Source organism: Branchiostoma lanceolatum, chromosome 19 (genome assembly GCF_035083965.1).
Source record: "Branchiostoma lanceolatum isolate klBraLanc5 chromosome 19, klBraLanc5.hap2, whole genome shotgun sequence".
NCBI classification, from domain to species: Eukaryota; Metazoa; Chordata; class Leptocardii; order Amphioxiformes; family Branchiostomatidae; genus Branchiostoma; species Branchiostoma lanceolatum.
In genome coordinates, this window is record NC_089740.1 from 9,900,190 (window position 1) to 9,920,462 (window position 20,273).

The following is a 20,273-nucleotide window of genomic DNA, read 5'->3' on the forward strand; positions in this document are numbered from 1 at the left end:
GCATCAGACTTCCCTACGAGCCGAAAAAATATAATATAAATTGGCCAAATAGATAGGGGGCATATTTTTTCAGATGAGTTGGCCGGCCAAGCCCGAACGAGTGCGTATCCACCCACATTAAACTACTATGATGGCCATGGTCAGACTCTCCTGGAAAACTACTACTATTTTTCAGCCAGCGCCGGGGCATTACAGCTGTTGTTGTTTCCTTGTCTGTCAGTCATATTAGATAAGCTATTACTATATATTAGCAAGCAAATTGGTTTTCCTATTGGCTAAAGTGCTTGTGACTTAGTCACTTAAACAAATAAACATGTTTCCTGATGTTATGACCCTCATATTTGGTCAACTATTACAGTGGAACTAGGGGCGGTACAATGATTAGACAATGTGTACGGCTTTGATTGGTTAGTTTGGAAATATAAAACAAGTCCTAAGTAGTGTAAAATTCGTTTTGCTTATCTGATGAAAAAATTCGTTCCATGGTACCGTGTTGGGGAGGGGGGGCATCCTAGTGATGATACCATTACATCGATATTATAATGCAACCAAGGAGCTTAATTCGTATGTAGCATGATCATGTTTTGGCAGTATTGGAACAATATATGACAAACTAGCAAAGATCAATTGATTTCTAACAAGGATTTTTTATTGTCAATATTGTAGAGATATCCTTGACACAATTTTCACAATGCTGCACTATATACTTAAAGGCTAGCCATTGCCCTGTGTTAAAAGTGATATGTTTTTCGATCGTAGAAAGGTTTTCAAAATTAGTAGTAGTTACGGAATACCTATATGTCTAGTAGTCTTGAACAGTGTCTTGTGGTGCCACGTTGTGCTTGTTTATTTTTTTAATAAACATCACAATTACAAAAGTCTTTGCGACAGCAAAACTCTGTTTGGAGATTTTTTTTACAGTACAAATAGAACACAATGGCTGCATAATAAAGGATAACTTTTTAGCCAGTTTCTGACAGAATGTCATTTGTACTATTGATAATCTATGGTCTTTATCATCATGACTATCTACTGGATAATCACCAATTCACCTTGTAAATTTGTTCTGGTGTTTCTATGTTACAGTACAGGGAAACAATAGAAAAGACCTATTAAACTAGATAACACTTTCACATACCATGATAGTTAACTGTATTACACTGTAAATAGAAATCATTAGAATGAACAATACATTTTGATAGTCAGGATAGACTTTACACCCGTCATTTTATCAACTTGCACATACGATGCCTAATATGACTACGTAACAAGTTTGTCAGCTTAGCTGACTGCCCCATTCCTAACACATCTCGACGTGCTACACATGTAAGGAGTCTTTCTCTATGAGAAAACACCAACTTTTTACCCAACATTCTTCTCAGCAAAAATGCTCACAACGACATTTCTTTGACCACAATCCAGACACCTCTTCCATATAATCTACACTCGGAAGGATTTAATTTGACTCCAACACATTACAGAGAAATGTTCCTCACCAAATATTAGCAGAGACGGGAGCCGATACCGACTTTATGTGACCTTTGACCCGTTGCTCACGTGCCACTTCCTGAAGGTGCCAATCCTAAGCAATCGGGTCCTCAGCTATCCTAAAGATGATCGATTACATCACCGGTCGAAAATCTGGTGATACTTTATTTTGTGTTGCAGTCAAGTTAAACCTTTCTCCACGATGTTATGTACAAACAAAGATAAACTTGCACCATACATAACACCATATTACATAAGGACAAAGATACCCCGTTACTCTTTACCCGATCTGTTTATCAGAAGTAGAGCCAGAAGATTTGTAGCATTGTCCGTCGTATTTTTCAAAATGTTCTTGGACTGAATGACTGACATTCTATGATACAAAGCAATCCCAGTGTCAATGAGCTCTATAGACGAATGCTCAACAGTACTAGTACAGTGTTGAATTGTTGTTAGAAGCTGGTTTTCTTGTTTCAAAAATTATATCGTATCGCTTATACAAAGGTCATGGGTACAATCTATGACGACTATAGTTTATCAGTTCCATTTATCGTTTAATAGCTAGAAGCTTTAAAGTTTTTGATGGCTTAACTAATCAAATTCCAAAAATCAGTTGATTTTGGAGTGAAAGTTGTCATGGTAAGTGTGCGAGATGGTCTTTGTTTACAACTCAACGGAAACTTCTTTCTTCTGACTTCGTCACTGGTAGAACGTTCCTGAATCCAGAAAACATTACATTTCTATGTTCACTTGATATAAATCCAGATCGTTGTAAAAATGTAGGCCAAGCCTTAGTGTAGATGCCGTCGTTTGATGTAGCAACAATTGTCTGTTTTCATGATGCAAATGATGTATGACGTTCTCCTAGATAACATCGTCAGAAAACTTGTCCATTGTTTTTTTTCCCACCATGGGGAGAAAGTCTGGGGCTCACAGATTCACAGTTCAGTTGTCAATATGGCGGATCACACAATTTCAGGGTCATTTGTCCCATCATTCCGTTCGTCTCGCGAGGCCAGAGCCACTTCGTACGACGGAGGAGGGGCGCTGGGGGAATCGACCTGTCCGTTGTCACTCGTTGCCTGGTAACGAACGACTGAGTCTCTTCTTGGCACTCCTACTTCAATAGTAACCTCGTTAAGGTCTGCCACAGAACTATACGTCGGTGGATGGTTCCCGGACCCCTCTCTTCGTAGAGGGCGGGGTGCTGAATCGTCTGCGCTTGCGCGACTGGCTGACCCTCTCTCGGATTCGTTGATGACGTCACTCAAGTTTATGGCGGACGCATACGAAGGAGGGGGTGGGGGGAAGCTGAAGTCTGCCGATGGGGGTGGCCCCGGGGGTGAGCGGCCTCTAGAACGTGAGGGTGACACGGATGTAGAGCGGCTGACGATGTGAGCAGGGTCCAAGGTCTCGACGGAACCATCTCGGCACTGTCCCTGGGATCGACTGAAAGAAAATCATATATTGAAACATTAAATCTGATTAGAAACATGAATGAGTGATGGTAAGGCCAAGTGCTTTCTTTCAGAGAAATTAGGAAAATATATTAACTGTAATGTTGGCAATAATGTGGACTTGTGCCCTACGATTGTTGGTTTCAAAATTTAAAAGGCCTCAAATACTTTTCAGTTTTGAAAAATAACATCGCCCAACGTGGGGCTCGAACCCACGACCCTGGGATTAAGAGTCCCATGCTCTACCGACTGAGCTAGCCGGGCGCTGATGGTCATATTAAGTGATAATCGGACACTTCTCTCGTGATATAGATACCATTTAGTTGAAGTGAGTCATAAATAAAACACACAGCTAGATATATGATGGACCTAGGCACCTGATAAACCGGTGTTTGAACGAAAAATGCATGGCAACCTTGACATAACCTTGAAAGCTGCAACGCCAGACGTACTGAATAGTCTTCAGTTGTGTAGAAATCTTTACATTTTGGTGGAACCCATTTCACTCCACTATAAATATGCCAAAATTACTGACATGTACACTTGATTGATGGTATTCACACATTATCAAAGTACGGTATCTATTTATCGATTCGCGGGTGCTTCTATAAGATTTTTCAAATCTTCTTTGACAATTGTAAGAATGCATCTTTGTGTGCCTATCTGGGTCCAGGCACGTATTGTATCACTGACTATATCATTGGAATGGTTTTAGTCTAATTCTGCGTTCTGCGAGGGAACATGCACGTAGTCCAAAGTAAATTCTCACGGCAGCTAAACTGAACAATATACAATCGATATCAGCAAATTCCTGGAACATGTTTTCCAAGAAATCAAAAGAAATCGCACCCTAAAGACATGATCCTGTTGTAATATGCCAAATGCAGAATATATATTAAAACATTTATTAAAACCTACAAACTTAACTTCCGTCTATTAACAAAAAAGGTTATATAATAAAGTTTCACAAGCGTTTGGCAGCGGTCTTCCTCCCAAACACCACCCGGCGTCATCAATTCTATTTATAACCTCATGACGTATATACAAACTGACGTTGATATGAGTCACTGCTGAGCTCGACGGGAAACAATAAGAGCCCAAAAATAGATGGACACTTTCAGGCGTTTAGATGTATTGTTTATTAAGAAACTTAACATGTAAATCGTTGCATATTTGACTTCAATCACCCAAAATGAATATCATTATATGCCGAATTTTACACTATTACTAACTATTCTTAAGATTCTGTACATTTTGTCGGTCTTGATGAATTTTCATCAGCTTCTTAACCACCTAACACATATGACAGTGCAAAGAGATAAACAAGGAATTGAAAATCACTTCTATGGTAAGTAACATAAATCGATAGAAGACTATAGGGAGCTGTACATGTAAGCCGCATATTGTGTGAGATGTTTGGTCGTGGTTACTTATCCCCTGGAGTATTCTTAAGAAAATTAGCTCATGATCAATACATAAAACTATTAATTCTTTTGGTGTGTCTCACTCTTGTCTTGGAATGGGTATCATCATGGTTAGTTTATATCCCGGCATAAACTAACTAGAACGGCACCTAGGCTAGCTCAGTCCAACAAATTATTGCTGATGTATTGCAAGGTTACAAAAAGTGCGATCATCTTATTGCAGCTAGGCATTAATCGAAACGGAAGGTCAAACGTGTCCCCCAGGGATGCATGCTCGGCCCCCTTGTAATCCTGCATGTTAATATAAATGAATTGTATAGCTCTCATATTAATTGCTCTCACCTCCGATCACGGGAACGCGTCAGGGGCCTCAGGGTAGGCCGCGGTGATCTTCCCTCGGTGTTCGACCTTCGTCTGTCCCGCGAACGTTCCTCCTCACCCGCCGCCGTCTGCCTGACGTCCGTGTTTCCCTCCGACGCGGCTCGGCTTCTCTCCCCGCCGCGCTCCCTCGCCCTCCTCCCGCCGCGGTGCTCCTGTTGCTCCGTCCCCCTCTGGGACCTCTTACGGGAACCTTCAACTCCCGTGAATCGACACATGAACACGCATCCACTGGGCACGAGCAGCAGCACTCCAAAACACAGGAAAAACAACCCTGTAATTTTCATGTTCACGATTTTTCCAGAGTTGTCTTTCGGGTTTGTGATCTTGTTGAAAGCCACCAAGCTCATGATGAGTCCTATGACAGCGAAAACGAAGCCAACCTCTATTAGAATGAGCAGTGCGCCGTGTGATTTGCCGCCATCGCCCCACCATTTCTTCTTGGGCCTCCGCAGCGGCGCTGGAGGAGGACTTGTGCGGGTGGGAGAGGCCAGGTTGGCCCGGAAGGTCGGGGAGAGTCTTCCCCACAACATTGGGATCATCTCGGTAGGCGTGGATCGCTGAAATGTCATCAAGGCATATCGCTTTAGTGCAAGGGATACCTACCCCATCTTCACCATGTACACAAACAGCATCGACATGAAAATATTGGGAGCCCACAGCTTCCGGGTCAAGGGTTGTCTGCATAGATTCTTGGAATCAAATTCCAGGAATTGCTCCTCTGTCATTACAGGCGCGCGTATACTGTTTCCAGCACGTCATTAGATATGCACGTCACGCGTCGTAATCTATCCCTAATGCACAACATGTCTACGGGGAAAGCATATCTGCAATGGTATATAGAAGGCAACCTTGTTATCATTAATATCAGTAAAACGCAGTTGATCCTTATATCTTTATCACCACTTGGAGTTATACTCTATTTTAGGTGCTAATTGATTTTCAATTTGTTTAGTACATAACATAGCTAAACGATATAACCCTATAGTATAAAACAGCTCTTGAAAATTCGTTTTGCATAACATTGCAAAAAAAATCTGCAGAAAATCCTAATAGTATAAATTAAATATGTATACCTTAAATTTACAATATTAGGAAATTATACAATTCTATACTGTAAAAAAAGATAGGTTATTTCAAGCAGCTGACTCTGTTTTTGCATCAAGGTTATCTCAAAGTTATCAGTGCTTTATTCCCTTCCCATGGGGAGCACAACACATCGGTTCTCATCATAACGTGTGCAACAGTCTATCATAGCCTTAATCGCCATATGCTCACTTTCAATTGAACATGGTTGAACCCATCTAGCAGTTGCTTCCAGTAACAAGTTATTGATGATCACTTTAGGGTAACATCGGCGCCCGGCTAGCTCAGTCGGTAGAGCATGGGACTCTTAATCCCAGGGTCGTGGGTTCGAGCCCCACGTTGGGCGAAGTAATATTTTTTCTCATAATTGTATCCGTTTTAAATATCGTCTGGATTTTTGTGATCGCGCATGAGATGATTGCTCTCAGCATCAATTGTAGATTTAAAGGAACTCTCTGTCCTCTGAACGTACTCGCAGGACTGAGATATTGTACACTTCAAGGACATCGTTAGGAATAGAGGAACATTGTAAGTCTGAGACAATTACACTTAGGTTGGTAGCATCAGCGCCCGGCTAGCTCAGTCGGTAGAGCATGGGACTCTTAATCCCAGGGTCGTGGGTTCGAGCCCCACGTTGGGCGAAGGCATTTTTGTGAAACGCATTGAAACCTCTCTATTCTTAGACCTGAAAACAACTTAAGGGCATCGACTCTGTCGATCAAATTCATTCACTCTTGGCATTGATGTCAATTTAATATTGACAGAATATTTCAAGCACATGTTGTGAAATGTATTTCCTTTTGATTTGAGCGCTATCCTAGTAAGCTGTCCCGGTGTAAAATAACTAGGATCATACTCAGACTATAAATTATAGCACGGAAACGGAGAATGTACGTGTGTGCTGAACTTCATATTTATATAGTGCCGTGAATGTACACTTGAATTGCAAAGTCAAGACAACTGAAATGAAATACAGACAATCCCATTGTCCTATTGTTTATTTCCGATTGTTCAAAAACAATACTTGACGTGCCTACTTTGACTGTACTGAATAAAAGAAAATAGAATCAATATTTTCTAGTAAAATGATAGCAATTATTTATTATTAGTCTCATCTACACATCAACATCGTCACAAAATAAGCGGCTACTGTCTGTCTATACGTATATCCGTCAAGTCGTCGTAACCGTATGGCGGGGCGTATCCCTGTTCGTCGTATCCGTATTGGTATGCCTGATCCTGTCCTATGTAATTCCAGTCGTCTTGGTTGTGCTCTACTGCGCATGTCACGTCCTCGTACGTCACGAGTTCGATGTTGCTCCTCACTCTTGTGGCGTCATATTCTTCAGAGTCGGACTCGGAATCGGCTGCGGAAGAATATATCACAATCGATGAGAGGCGATAAGGCTTAATACTATCCTTTCGAAAACTTGATTGGCAACAAAGGAAGAATTTGATATCAAAAGACTTGTGTCTTCCATTTGATAGATAAATTCAAACTTGAAATGGTCTCAAATACCTGTTAGTTTAAAAAAAAAACGCTGGGAAAAATATAGCATAATTTGCTTCTATTATTTCTTGCATGACCAAAGGGATTTAGCTGCCAACGTTTCGATAATCCTTCTGGTATCCCCCCATGACAATATAGTGACTGGTTCTACTTCCCACCGCTAGGTGGCGCTGCAATGGAAAAATGCGGTCCCAAACGTGACTAAGCTTGTATCCCCTCTCATTTTTGTTTCATGACGGACGAACAAAACGATTCACCAACCTGATGAAATTATACACAGAAAAAAAACATTGCCTACCTATTTGATGACAAAAAGAGAAGTCGAACAATGTCATGTCAATTAGGACGTTGTCTCTTTATTCCGGCGTATTCATTTTCATCAAATGTGGGAAAATCTGAAATCATATGTTTTGGCTAAACGATAAGAACTCACTTGATGTCGTGATCAACATGCACCGAAATGAATAAGTAACCTATGACTGTGTTGTCATGACAACAAGTTGCCATGGAACCATTATACCTGAGTTGTATTGATAATTCAAGTCCAGGTCAGTGTCTGCGTCATTCTCGTCTGATTCGTCATCGCTGTCCTCAGAACTCGACGTCAACAGCTGTTCCTCATGAAGCGTCTTCAATTTCTTTGCTTCATCTTTTTCTTGTTTTTTTACTTCTTTCTTCAGACGTCTCAGCCTCAGTTCCATGTCCGAGCCACGTCTCTTCTTGGCCCGGCGGAGGTGTCTTCGCTCCTCTTCGTCGCTAGAATCTCTACGAGAGTAAGACGCAGCGTTTATCAAAAGAGAGAACTTCCAATATCCTAACCAATTTATGAAAAAGGATAAGGATTTGTGCATTCAAACCCTGCTAACAAATGAACGCATATCCGGTAAATAGTGTGTTATCATGGCTTCACGATGTTGTAGTATGCAAAAAATGTCGTTTTCATTAATACTCCTGTGGGGCTTCAGGCCTTAGTGACCGACTAAAGAGATCGTTTCTTATCTGCCCCCCATTTTTCTCAGTGATAATTCAAAATCAAAAAAAGGGAAAGGATTCTAACTAAAGTAAGATGACGCTCAAAAAGATTTCAGATTTATCTTCATTTGTAACTATGGTCAAGAACGTAAGCCCCCCAAATTTGTTAGAAATGTTTGTTAGTAACTTTCCTGTAACTTTCGGAACCCAGGAACGTGATCGACCCACCGTTCTTCACTAACATATGCAGCATCTGAGTAGTCCACAGGGCGCATGCACAGCGTGCAGGTGTTGTTGATCTGGATCCAGCAGTCCAAACAAAAGATCCCTGAGTAGGGAGGGAAAAGTACTTTTTGTTTCTTGGCTATGAAAGGGTATGGCCATCTCAGCCCGGCTAGCTCAGTCGGTAGAGCATGGGACTCTTAATCCCAGGGTCGTGGGTTCGAGCCCCACGTTGGGCGAATGTGGGTTTTTTCTCTGTCCTTAAGTTTCCTTGAAGTTTACGAATTTCCATTTCATCAGATTTATTGTCTGAGGAATGTAGTGGAATACTTTTAGATATTGTCAAATTTATTGTCTATGAGATATAGGGAATAATGACGTAGCACATACCTTTGCAGCCGGCATTTTCACAGTGTTTGAACTTTTGTTTGTCCTCATGCTTTCCCGGTTTGGCGCAAGATATACAGTACTTTTTCCCTTTCCAGCCACACATTTTCAACAGCCTCTCAACGCATGGAAAGCTGTCGATATATATGATATAAGAAAAGACAAACCAAATTACTAGTATGATACAAAATAGTACAGTGCATAGAATATACAGTACTGCTATGCTGGATATATATTGAAAGTCATGTTTTGTAGATTCAAAGGAAGGAATGATTGACAAAGGTAACTGTGTGATTACGCAAATCTCACAGTTCCAGCACCGACATGTATTGTGGGTAAGGTCAGAGGTTGAGGCCCCTCAGAAGTAACAAACATCCACGTAGAAACATTTCAAACACGTATAGACAAAAAGAAGTTCTATTTACAAATGAGGGACCTTAAACTTTAACCTTACACCACAATGCATCACGACTGCACATGCGCACCCGGAATTGTGAGATGCCTTATTATTTCCTTCATTTGTTTTGTTCGAACACTGATACCTAGGCTCTAGATATTGATACGAAGCACTGGGAGAACCTCGCAAATTATCGTTCCAGATGGAGATGCACATTGTCCAGGCAGCTGAAATCAGTAGACGCCAGACTGATACGCAGCGCAAAAGAAAAGCGTATCCACGGGAAAGAACTTTGCAACAGAACTGAGTCAGCTTAATAAGCTGTGACCTATTTGGCAGAGACTGTCATTCTCGCATAGGACTGTTAATCCTTGCCAATGCTGTAAGGCTGGCGGGAATAAGGATTTCATCATGGTCAATACTGACCGACAGAGGCCATATTACCATACCATATTTTTTTTTTAATGTTCACAAACATCTGTGTAATTCCTTTAAACGATATACATTTAGCAAATAAACAGGTTGATTTGGGTAGCTATGTGTTATTGTTGCCAGTCATCATAAAGACACTTGAGAGGACAAAGAAAGAAAGGAAAATTAAATCAAATAAAACAATGTAAAATGAAATAGAATAAAATAAAAAGAGCACACATAAATGGACACTGTCACAGAAAAAGATAGCCCCTGATTCGGATACGCATCAAAATTCACAGTACAGTAGATACACATATATCTTGGTCCATCTCATAAATCTTGGTACATCTTTTTCACAATTCGTTGTGCGCATATTTGCTGTTCACATTAGGCTTTCTTTATTTCAACATATACAAGTGTAGTATTACCATACCTTGATGCACATCTGTCCAGCACGTTGGAGTCGTATGCTTCTCGATCTGGCTCAAAGGAAACCTCCTGGTCCGCCTCTTCTGCCATTTTTTCTATCCCTTTTCGCAGTACCCACTTTCTCAGGGTTGCCACCAGGCCTCCCCGTCTCTGAAAAATATACACATACATATATACGTATTAGATTAATGGAACTTATCATTTAGTTTTTCAGTTTCTATCATCATGTTACTTAATTGACGACCTGTACCGCAACCCAGGTCGCGCGGTATCTCACGAGACTTGGGCCGCCATGTTGTTTTCAAACTGATTGTGTGTAACGGTATATTTGGATATTAGCGTCATAAACAGAGCAGGAAACAGATTGAAATTAGGTTATATTCCTTCTTTCAGACGGAAACATTTTTCTTACTCAGTCTCTCATTCAACAAACAAATAAACAAACAGTGTATTACATATGGAAATTTAATTGGGTGTATGATTGATAAATATGTAATTAAAGCAACACAGAAAGAAAATTACAACATTAAAAGTGTAGACCTTCAGCATGTGGTTGTAGAGCCAGACAATCCGTTCTCGTTCCCGCTCGGGAAAGTAGCTGGCGCAGGTCGCTCTGCGCAGGCGCAATCCATAGGCCTCGAAAAATACCGTGAACAGGCAAGCACCGTAGATGAATCCTGATGAAAATGATAAAATGGTAGCCATTTTGATTGAAATAAATTTATAAGGAATTATTGGATCTGTATATAACGGCTTTGTCAATTCAAAAATGACAAAATCTATAACATCGCCGTGAAACTTAATTTATATTGTATTGAAAACAGGAAAACAGGATTTTGTCATGAGTGAAAACAACTATCGGTCAGCTGATGATGCAACATGTCGTAGTGATGATGCAACTTATTCTTGTTAATATCTACATAATACATTTCCTTATTCACCTGCTCCTACCTACTTTCTTACCCTCTATCCCTTACCTATTTTATTGTTCAATTGCCCATACCTATCTTCCTGTAGATTGAAAGGTCTGGGAATCTTGGATTAGGTAAACATTTGGATGTATCGAAGGTAAAGTCTTCTTCCGCCAAGGGGTCGAAACTGGTGATGAGCACCCGGAACATGTCCGCCAGCATACCGTCACCGTTCACCTGCATGCCGATACGGTATGGGGCTATGGAAAGGGACGGATGAAATTGTATCATATCATAAGATGGCCAATATAAAAAAGCTAACTTAATGCCGATGCATTGTTTTAATACTACTGTAAATATTGCATTATTGATCCTGAAGAAGGCGACAGTGGTCGTTGAAAATTTGATCCGTGAATACATTAGTGTTGGAAGAAAGTTTAGCATTGTATCATTGTACTACTGTGAATCCTTTTAAATGTGTAATGTCTTATTTGTAGACCAAGTGTAATATACATGTACGGAAGGCAATCAGCCTTTGCAAGTATCACATAGCATTGTGAATATCCAGTACCAACACCCAACTGGAACGAAGCGCTATCTGTCAAGTGCTATCCCAGCTATGATTAGGCTTTTAAATGGACTGGAGACCTAGTAACCCTATCTAAGCTAAGTACAAATAGACTTTATAATATTCAGCCACAAATATATCGTAATGTAATTAACGTCACAATTCGAAAGTGTGTGTAATTGCAAATTTTGAATATTCTAAATATTTTTGATGGTGTAATCTTCTACGTGTAAACAATTTTAATCTTTTATGTAGACATTGGTATATGTAAACAAGCTGACAATTCGGCCGTTAGGCCGCGACCAGGTTGTTGTTTTTCTGAGGAAATTGAATAAACCATTCTACTACTACTACTACTACTGACTCACGGTTCGCGTCTATCTTCATGTCTGCGTTGAGGGCGACCATGAAGAGCAGCCACCACTGCGCCCAGTCCATGCCCATGATGAACCCGCCGTAAATCACGTTAATCAGCCAGAAGATCAGGCCTCTCCCCAGTTTGGACTTCTCCGCCTTTGCCATGCGGAAACCCGCTGGAATGAACGAAATAGTAAAAAAAAGGATTTAACATCCATAAACATTAAGGAACACATGGAGGAGGGACCTAGTGGCCGATGTGAAGGCATCCGGACACACATGGGAGCAGCTGGTAGAGAGGGCCCAGGATCGCAAAGGATGGAGGCACCTAGCTAGTCCGTGGCCAATGCCCAAGGATGGGCGACAGGCCCAAGTAAGTAAGTAAGGAAACATTAATCCGCCTGGTTACATAAATCCACCACTTTGTGAAAAACAGTGGGTTTGAGATATCTCTATAAATTATGCAGGAGTACATTAAACTGTGCGTTAAGGAATCATCAAAACACCATATATTCGTGCCGTGAACTTGCTTGCTTTTCTCACAAGGTAGTCCAGGTGATAACTCAGGCACTTACCGGGATGGATGTAATTGTAGTAGTCTCTCATATCTAGAGGCAGGACGGTTTCCTTCCACATGTCATTCCGCTTCTTGTCCATCGCTTTGAACTCCTCCGTGATGTATAGGTTGTCAAACCGGTCCTTGGTCATGAACTTCCTCCGGTAGCTCGCAGCCCTGGAACAAAATGATGAAGTCCATATTCTGTTAACCTGATGAGGCAATGAAATATCCAGGTTTAATAAATTAGCATGCCGGGAAATCAGTACGTCATCATCACGTGAGTGCAAATATCTTATATCAGGTCATTAATGGTTTAACCAACCAGCGTGGTGGACTGAGCCTACGTCACAATCACGTGGGTGAAAACACCTATACATAAGGACCTTAATGTTTTAACCAAACAGCATGACGGACAATCATTACGTTATAGTAACTCCAAGTGTCTTTGCCACCGGAGATCCGCGTCTGAAGACTGCTAATTGTCATTGTCTGCCAACATGTGATGTCTTGATTGACAGGATAGTTTATATGAAGCAGCGTGGCGCAGCGGAAGCGTGCTGGGCCCATAACCCAGAGGTCGGTGGATCGAAACCACCCGCTGCTAGCATAGTTTTTTCTCCAAATGACTGAGATTTCTTTTACATTTTATATAGTTCACCGGAGTTGATATCTTTCTATGATACACATATTTATGACATATTTCAGAACCAAACTAATATGATAATATCTGAATGTCCTTCCCAAATGTCATCATTTTATTTCATCTTTTATTAGTCAGTTCGCCATGAATACATTGATACATGAACAGCCAGGGTAGACCAACTAGCGAATGGCTATTTTAAGGACCTAACCTGGGAAAGATACAATCAATACGTTACACACACAATCCATAAGTTACTGGATTAAAAAGTAGCTTACGCCAAAAATAGTTACTCAAGCAACTGGATACAATTTTTGAAACAGTCGGACGTTTTAGACAGCATCCAAGTCACTGACGAAAGACAGCGGATGCTGCCTGAAACGTCTGACTGTTTCAAAAATGTATCCAGTTGCTTGAGTAACTATTTTTGGCGTATCTTTCTACCTGGATGTCTAACCTTCATCAACGTAAAAAGTAACTTACTTGAGGTACAAGACGAGAAAAGTGATGACCATGATGTTGCTGACTGCTCCTATACATTTTCTGAACGTCTCAGTTCTTCCTTTGATTTCATTAAGGATTTCTTCCTGTAAAGTCAAAGCTTAATATTAGTAGTGCACCGAATGCAACATACTTACCAAGTACCAAACAAAGTCATATTCAAGGTGGAAAACGATTCATTGTCTTGCAAATTATTATCAAATAAACCGGACGGAATAAAACGCGACCATCATTACTAGTTGTCTGCAACGAGGCTGGCACATCTCTAGCTGAGACAAACAGTAGTGCAGATAGCCCGGCTAGCTCAGTCGGTAGAGCATGGGACTCTTAATCCCAGGGTCGTGGGTTCGAGCCCCACGTTGGGCGAATATAACTTTTGTCTCTTAGAGCAGTTTCTATCAAAACAACTCTCTGTAATCGCATGGCAGTTATATGTCGAGTTTAGCCGCTTGCTTCCTGTTTTGTCTTACAACGAGATAATGCAAAAACGAAATTTGCTTCATTTGATAGACATTTGCAATTACATTTCCTTCACTCCACTGAACATTTCACGATACAGAATAAATCAAACAACTGGATGGATAAAGTATCAAAAGACGTTTTAAATAGCATCCAATATCTTTCACCTGTTACTGATGTCGTTGGATGAAGGGCATTAGATACAATTTGAAACTTCTGGCTCTTTAGAGAAGTTATTAATTTGCCTGCTTAACTTTGCCTGATACAATATTCTACCTAAATTGTAACCTTCATCGATGCTTGATATTTCGCTACATGATACGTGCCCCCCCCCCCCCCCCCCCCATCCAGCACACGCAAAACTTACCCTAATTTCTTTGCCTGACTTGGAGAAATCCTTGGTAAGTGTATAGTTGTGGTAGATATCCACGTCAAAGTAGAACTCGCGCTCCAGGTTTTCCATCACCTTTACCGCAGCTGAAAGTTGACGAGTAAAAAGTAACTTAAAAACTTTAAATTCTGAAAATCATTTTTCACAACACTACGAGACAACTTTCTGCTTTGCTTGTGTTTCAATATAATCAAATTCATTCATGGCCGTTATTCCTTTTTATACCTGTAACCAAGGAGGTTATATAGCCTTGCTGTAACGAATAGCAGAAAGAATTGTATCATATGATAAGTGCTAGAGTTCCCTGATTTCCTACTTTTGCCAAATGATGCTAACATTATATAAATGATTACATTTCTTTCACAACTAATATACCACAAAGAACACTGCAGTAGTAAAACCAGGGGAAGGATTTTAGAACACGAGATTTCAACCCCGGAAGTTCCGCGGTCACACAGCAGGAAGCCGGAAGGAGGCCCATTACAGAACCTGATCTTCGTCTCCCCAATACCTACCCAACTACCAAATCAACAGCTTCTCAAATGATGTTTATAGAAATGCGCAGATAGTTACACAGCCAGTCCAGATCCCCATAACAGAATCAAAAGTATAGCCTTCTGACAATAGTAATAAAGTGCAATTAATGTTTATAACGTAGGATTTTTTTCTACTTACGGGCAACAATCAGCTTCTGAGCCATCTTTCCGATCTTATCCGGTATGTGACAGAAAAGGGCACCGGAAGCAACTTTGGAAATAAGAAAGAGCACACGTTATCAAAAACTTGTCTTACCTGTCATAGAATTTAAGAAATGAACAAATCCTACTGTATCATAAAAATTGTGAAAGTGACTACAGGGAGTGGTGGTTGTTAGTTAGATTAAGTTCAAAGAAACAATTGTCGCCCAATGTGGGGCTCGAACCCACGACCCTGGGATTAAGAGTCCCATGCTCTACCGACTGAGCTAGCCGGGCTGTGATGCACCAAAGCTACCCCAACACACCAAGGCATGTGACGGCAATTTTAAATGCAAAAATCTAATATGACAAAAAGACTTGTCGAATAGTCTTTTTTTAAATTCTTATTATGCTGCTACGTCTTTTCTGTTCTAATTGACAAAAATTTATTTTTAAAAAGGTAAACTCAACAGTTGGCTTCAACAAGGACACGCTAAAATCTTCTCGTAATAGTTGATTTCAAGATTAAATGCAAGTTTCTTTCAGCTTACTATCCGCGATGTCGCATAACTTCCCCACATTGACGATTTCACACAGCCCCCCAAGACCCTTAGACAGGCAGTTGTTGTATGCTCCAAGGATCCCTTTTCTGCACATTTCCCCGGGTCCCCCGAGTTTTTCGTTGCACACATTGCCCAGGTTTCCTAACCATTCTGCCGCCTTCTTGATGGCATTACCTGTGGTAGATAAGAAAGATAGGTCAAATGGTTGGTTCAACTGTTATTTTTTCATATAAGGAGAAATAAACTGTTCTCCAACTCAAATGATTTTACTTTCCCGAATTCTCGACCGAATCTCTCGGTCTTTATCCAAGTGCTGTAGACACGTGATTTTGTTTTCTCACGTGTGGCGTTAGCGCGGGGTCAAAGATCGTCGGAAGTTGGTACCAACCCCCGTCCCGGTAGACATAAAGTTGGTGAGAAGATTGATAGATAGCCTCCTTCACTCCTCTCACAAAAAAGTCGGGTTCAGTGCAAAGAATGTTTACTCTTCCAGACAGACGGTGTAGCCCGTACAGACGTCACACGTGAACAAAATCACGTGACTACAGCACTCAGATAGCTGATGAAGACTGAGGGATTCGGTCGAAAATATTCCGGTGAGTAGATTTCACGAAAACAAGAAGACGAAAAAAAAAAAAATGCTAGTACGTACCTACGGCAAGCATAGCGTTTCTGACGGCTATAAAAGCTTTCTTGGCCTTTTCTGCGGCTTCCTTCAGTTGGTTGATAACGCTTTCTACAGCATCTATCACATCTGTGACAAAAGGGAATCAAAGTAAACACGTTGATGAAGGTTATAAATTACGGAGATTACTTTTTGACGTTTCGAGTGACATCCATCAGTCTTCTTTAGCGTCACTAGAATGAACATCTTTTGGTATGTATGAAACGTAAACAAAACAGCCTTCTAATTTTTGGGTGGAATAAATTGCTGTAGAATAAAGCTGCATTCCGCGAAATCTTTAATGCGATAATTTGTTGTAAAATAAAAACATATAACGCCCAACGTGGGGCTCGAACCCACGACCATGTGATTAGGAGTCCCCTGCTCTACCGACTGAGCTAGCCGGGCTGCATGTCGCACCATTACTCTCAGCCAAGGAGGTTCCTGCCTCGAGCTCGTCTTAGACAACTCAGTTGTCCGAGACCCAGGTAGTTTTTTGTTCCGTCCAATACATTTTATCATTTAAGTTAGATTTCTAGACAACGAGCGCTTTGGGCCTTGCTTATGTGGTTGATATGTAAGAAATACAGAAATAGAAAGAGTTACTAGATAAGAAACACACGATAAAAGGAGAAATGCTCCCCGCGATTAAATGTTTTGAGGTAGAGAGAAAATGGGATGTTTGCGGTGGTTCTAAGTTCATGGTTTGAAACAAGGGTGGGTCGAGTAGAAGACAGAAGAAAAGAGTTGACGATGATGAGGTCACCGCGAAACAGTGCACACAAAACCACAGCGAACATTTCATTTTTTTACAGTATGCGGACAGGAAGCCCAAGTCTGGCTTTCTGTTCCAGATATCGCGAGAAAAAGCGAGATTACATCAACTAGTGGTAAATCTCGTGCACTCACGCGCGACTGGCGACATGATGAGATCGGCCAGAGCTTCTGATTGGTTGGCCGCCAGTTCTGACCCGCACGACATGCTCCGTGACCCCACCTCGATGTTATGCTGCAGGTTGCCGTAAGGTCCAGACATCACCAACACCATGGCGTACGCCATCGCAACAGACCGGCCACGGCCTAGGTATCATAGGAATAATGATAATATTAATGTATGGTTTACGCCAAAAACAGTTACTCAAGCAACTGGAAAAGCCTTTAAAACAGTCAGACGTTTTAGACAGCATCCGCTGTCTTTCGTCAGTGACTAAGAGAATAACTCGAGAACTAGGTTTTATATCAAGAGTTTTGGTATACAACCTGGTTCTCCAGCTTCCGTTTTGTCACTTATTTACGGTGTATGATGATGATAACAGTGTACGATTTATTTCGAAAGCGTAACATTGTCTCAAACATGGCAGCCGAGACGGCTGAATTGCGTCAGGAAATTACATTAGAATTGACTTGCGACATGTTAACAAATAGAACACGACAACGATAAAAAAAGTTTAAAACAGTATTGGCCGAGATATCAAGTAAAAGGTGATGAGATATTAAGACAGGTATTATGTGTTTAGAAGGAAAAGTTCTGGATTAATTATCAAATCGAACAAAATTTCAGTTATTGTTGTAAGACAGAAAAAGATTGTCGCCCAACGTGGGGCTCGAACCCACGACCCTGGGATTAAGAGTCCCATGCTCTACCGACTGAGCTAGCCGGGCTGTGCCTACAACAAGCACTCGCAGCTCGACCTGGACCGAACAACTCAGTTGTTTGCACTACTATTTGCATATTCTATATGAAAACTAGTTGCCTAAGAAATGTATGTGTGAAAATGTGTCAATCGACAAACTTACTTGAGAATCTTTTCTTTGATATGTTTATTTCTTCAATAAATTGGAATGTTACAATGCGGTTAGAAAAGGAAAATTGGATAAACACCGGGGTAAATGGGGCATGTTTTGTACTTGATTAATTATTATTACGTTTCTGTTGAGTTACTGATTTTTATCAAATTACGTACACATGATCACTTATACTCTGCTTTGATTTCTGCTGCTGTTTTATGTCTTTGTTTAGTTGAATAACAAATAAAAGCTTACTTGAGAAGAAGTTGGGTAGCATGAGGAGGATGGTACAGCGGAACTTGGCTGACACGGCCATGCCCACAGACAGGATGACCCCCAGGATACAGCCAGCTGTATCCGCACTCTTCTTGGAGTAGTTCATGTGGTGGATCATCAAGTAGTACAGGAGAACCGTCAGCAACAGACCAGCTAAAAACACAAAGACAGCAAAACACCATATATCTCATACATCCGTGAAATAGTTTATCTGAATTTCGTCTTTTAGTCATAATTGTGAATTTCTCTCCGGTTCTACATGCATTTTTGCATTCGGTTCTAATATGGCAACATACATGCATAGCATGATATTGAAGACAGGAAGTGAGATGACATTTGATAACCAATATGGGACCTTTGACCTAACTTCCTATCAGTGTCCCCGACGTGCCTAGCACATGGCAATAAGTGTGGAAACACATACAGTACAAGATGTAGCCAGCAACGCATTTCCTAGGGAATGCGTTCGTGGAAGTCCTAGAATATTTCCAAATCAATCGCAGTACCATACTAAATGCTCCGCCCCTGAAGCGTCGCCCAAAAATATTCACTCAAGACAGGCAAACGCAAAACGACGTCTTCACATGCTTAGTTGTTCCTAAATGATTCCTAAAGGAAATAACTAAATTTGTAAAATGTGGCCAAAAGGCAAACCTTCAAGAAAAAAATATCCTAAAGACCATATTAAATCTAGCCTACTACAAAACGTCACGTGTCTTGAGTTCTCGGATTAGAAGAAGACTATAGATCCGAGCAAAATTCGACTATATGTTGTGTGTTAACGTTTAAAAAAGTGGTTACATTTGCCAATATACTGTAAATGAAGAAAAGTTGGTTTTATGTTTGCGGTTTTCGCAGTTAACTCTTTACCGCGAACTTAAAACCTCTGCGAAAACCCGTTCCATTGTGCGACTGCAGCGCTACTATTGTTTCAAACGCAAACTCAAAAACACCATTTTCTCCCTACCGCGAATTTAAATCACTGACAACATTTCTGCAGTTACAGTACAAACATTTTGCTGCCATATACATGTACTCACAGAGAAAGCCGAAGAAGATCTTGGCTATGCTGTTTTCCCTCGTACCGGCGATGCAGCACCTGCGTATAGGGTTAGACGACTCTTTCACCTCCGAACTGCAACAGCAACAGCACAGCTTCTCCACGCACTTAATGCAGATCGTACAGGAACATCGCTCGTCCCATTTACCGTGCGGATGGTACTGCTTAGCAAGCTCCTTCGCCCGTTCAATGCCGGCCGACGCTTTCACTTGCTCACCATGCTCCTCCATCATCTTCTGAGCCTTGTTTTTGGCCATTTTCTTCAGGCGATCCTTGCAGCATTTTTTGCACCTTTTCTTGCAGCATTTGGCACACTGCTTGGCGCATTTCTTGGCGCATTTCTTACACAGTTTCTTGCAGCACTTCTTGCAACACTTACCGAAGCACTTGAAGCAGCACTTGCCGAGGGTCTTTAAGACGGCTGACATCTTGGACTATTACACGAAAATCTTGACGAAATGAAACAAAAACTGTCTTCTATCAAAACAGTCAGGTAGATTGTCCTGTCTGCTCTCATATGACCCGATCATGCCTTGAGTCGCTGTGATATCCACGAGGAAGTTAAGAAACTTAAAGCCATGGTTGTCTAGTGCGCAAGCACCCACCACTCAGTGCATGGTACTTTGTTTACAGCAGTGGAGTGGCTTGTTGTGAATCGAACACACCTTCCACGGAACAGGAAAACAAACAAAAAC

The 20,273-nt window shown here is 41.1% G+C and overlaps 3 protein-coding genes and 8 non-coding genes across 11 annotated transcripts in view; 5 read left to right on the forward strand and 6 right to left on the reverse strand.

The window, feature by feature from the left end:
• Nucleotides 1-20,273, forward strand: part of LOC136425239 (small ribosomal subunit protein eS27) — a 214,923-nt gene that overhangs the window by 62,414 nt on the left and 132,236 nt on the right. The window lies entirely within an intron of this gene.
• LOC136425553 (serine/arginine repetitive matrix protein 1-like) lies at nt 632-5,472 on the reverse strand. Its single transcript, XM_066414469.1, has 2 exons — nt 4,712-5,472; nt 632-2,937 (listed from the first exon to the last, which is right to left on the reverse strand). The coding sequence occupies exons 1-2, from the start codon at nt 5,317-5,319 to the stop codon at nt 2,454-2,456; spliced, it is 1,092 nt and encodes a 363-aa protein (XP_066270566.1). The 5' UTR covers nt 5,320-5,472; the 3' UTR covers nt 632-2,453.
• Nucleotides 3,137-3,209, reverse strand: Trnak-cuu (transfer RNA lysine (anticodon CUU)). Its single transcript has one exon. It is a non-coding gene; the product is annotated as a tRNA-Lys (tRNA).
• Nucleotides 6,107-6,179, forward strand: Trnak-cuu (transfer RNA lysine (anticodon CUU)). Its single transcript has one exon. It is a non-coding gene; the product is annotated as a tRNA-Lys (tRNA).
• Nucleotides 6,402-6,474, forward strand: Trnak-cuu (transfer RNA lysine (anticodon CUU)). The gene has a single exon. It is a non-coding gene; the product is annotated as a tRNA-Lys (tRNA).
• Nucleotides 6,800-20,239, reverse strand: LOC136425393 (DC-STAMP domain-containing protein 2-like). The gene is made up of 17 exons (XM_066414250.1): nt 19,559-20,239; nt 18,498-18,671; nt 17,364-17,534; nt 16,443-16,544; nt 15,779-15,964; nt 15,226-15,297; nt 14,527-14,636; nt 13,683-13,786; nt 12,576-12,733; nt 12,012-12,176; nt 11,168-11,335; nt 10,705-10,841; nt 10,169-10,314; nt 8,928-9,058; nt 8,544-8,643; nt 7,864-8,108; nt 6,800-7,200 (listed from the first exon to the last, which is right to left on the reverse strand). Exons 1-17 carry the CDS (start codon nt 20,004-20,006, stop codon nt 6,980-6,982), a joined length of 2,838 nt encoding a protein of 945 aa, XP_066270347.1. The 5' UTR covers nt 20,007-20,239; the 3' UTR covers nt 6,800-6,979.
• On the forward strand, nt 8,704-8,776 carry Trnak-cuu (transfer RNA lysine (anticodon CUU)). The gene has a single exon. It is a non-coding gene; the product is annotated as a tRNA-Lys (tRNA).
• On the forward strand, nt 13,994-14,066 carry Trnak-cuu (transfer RNA lysine (anticodon CUU)). The gene has a single exon. It is a non-coding gene; the product is annotated as a tRNA-Lys (tRNA).
• On the reverse strand, nt 15,452-15,524 carry Trnak-cuu (transfer RNA lysine (anticodon CUU)). The gene has a single exon. It is a non-coding gene; the product is annotated as a tRNA-Lys (tRNA).
• Trnar-ccu (transfer RNA arginine (anticodon CCU)) lies at nt 16,790-16,862 on the reverse strand. Its single transcript has one exon. It is a non-coding gene; the product is annotated as a tRNA-Arg (tRNA).
• On the reverse strand, nt 18,044-18,116 carry Trnak-cuu (transfer RNA lysine (anticodon CUU)). The gene has a single exon. It is a non-coding gene; the product is annotated as a tRNA-Lys (tRNA).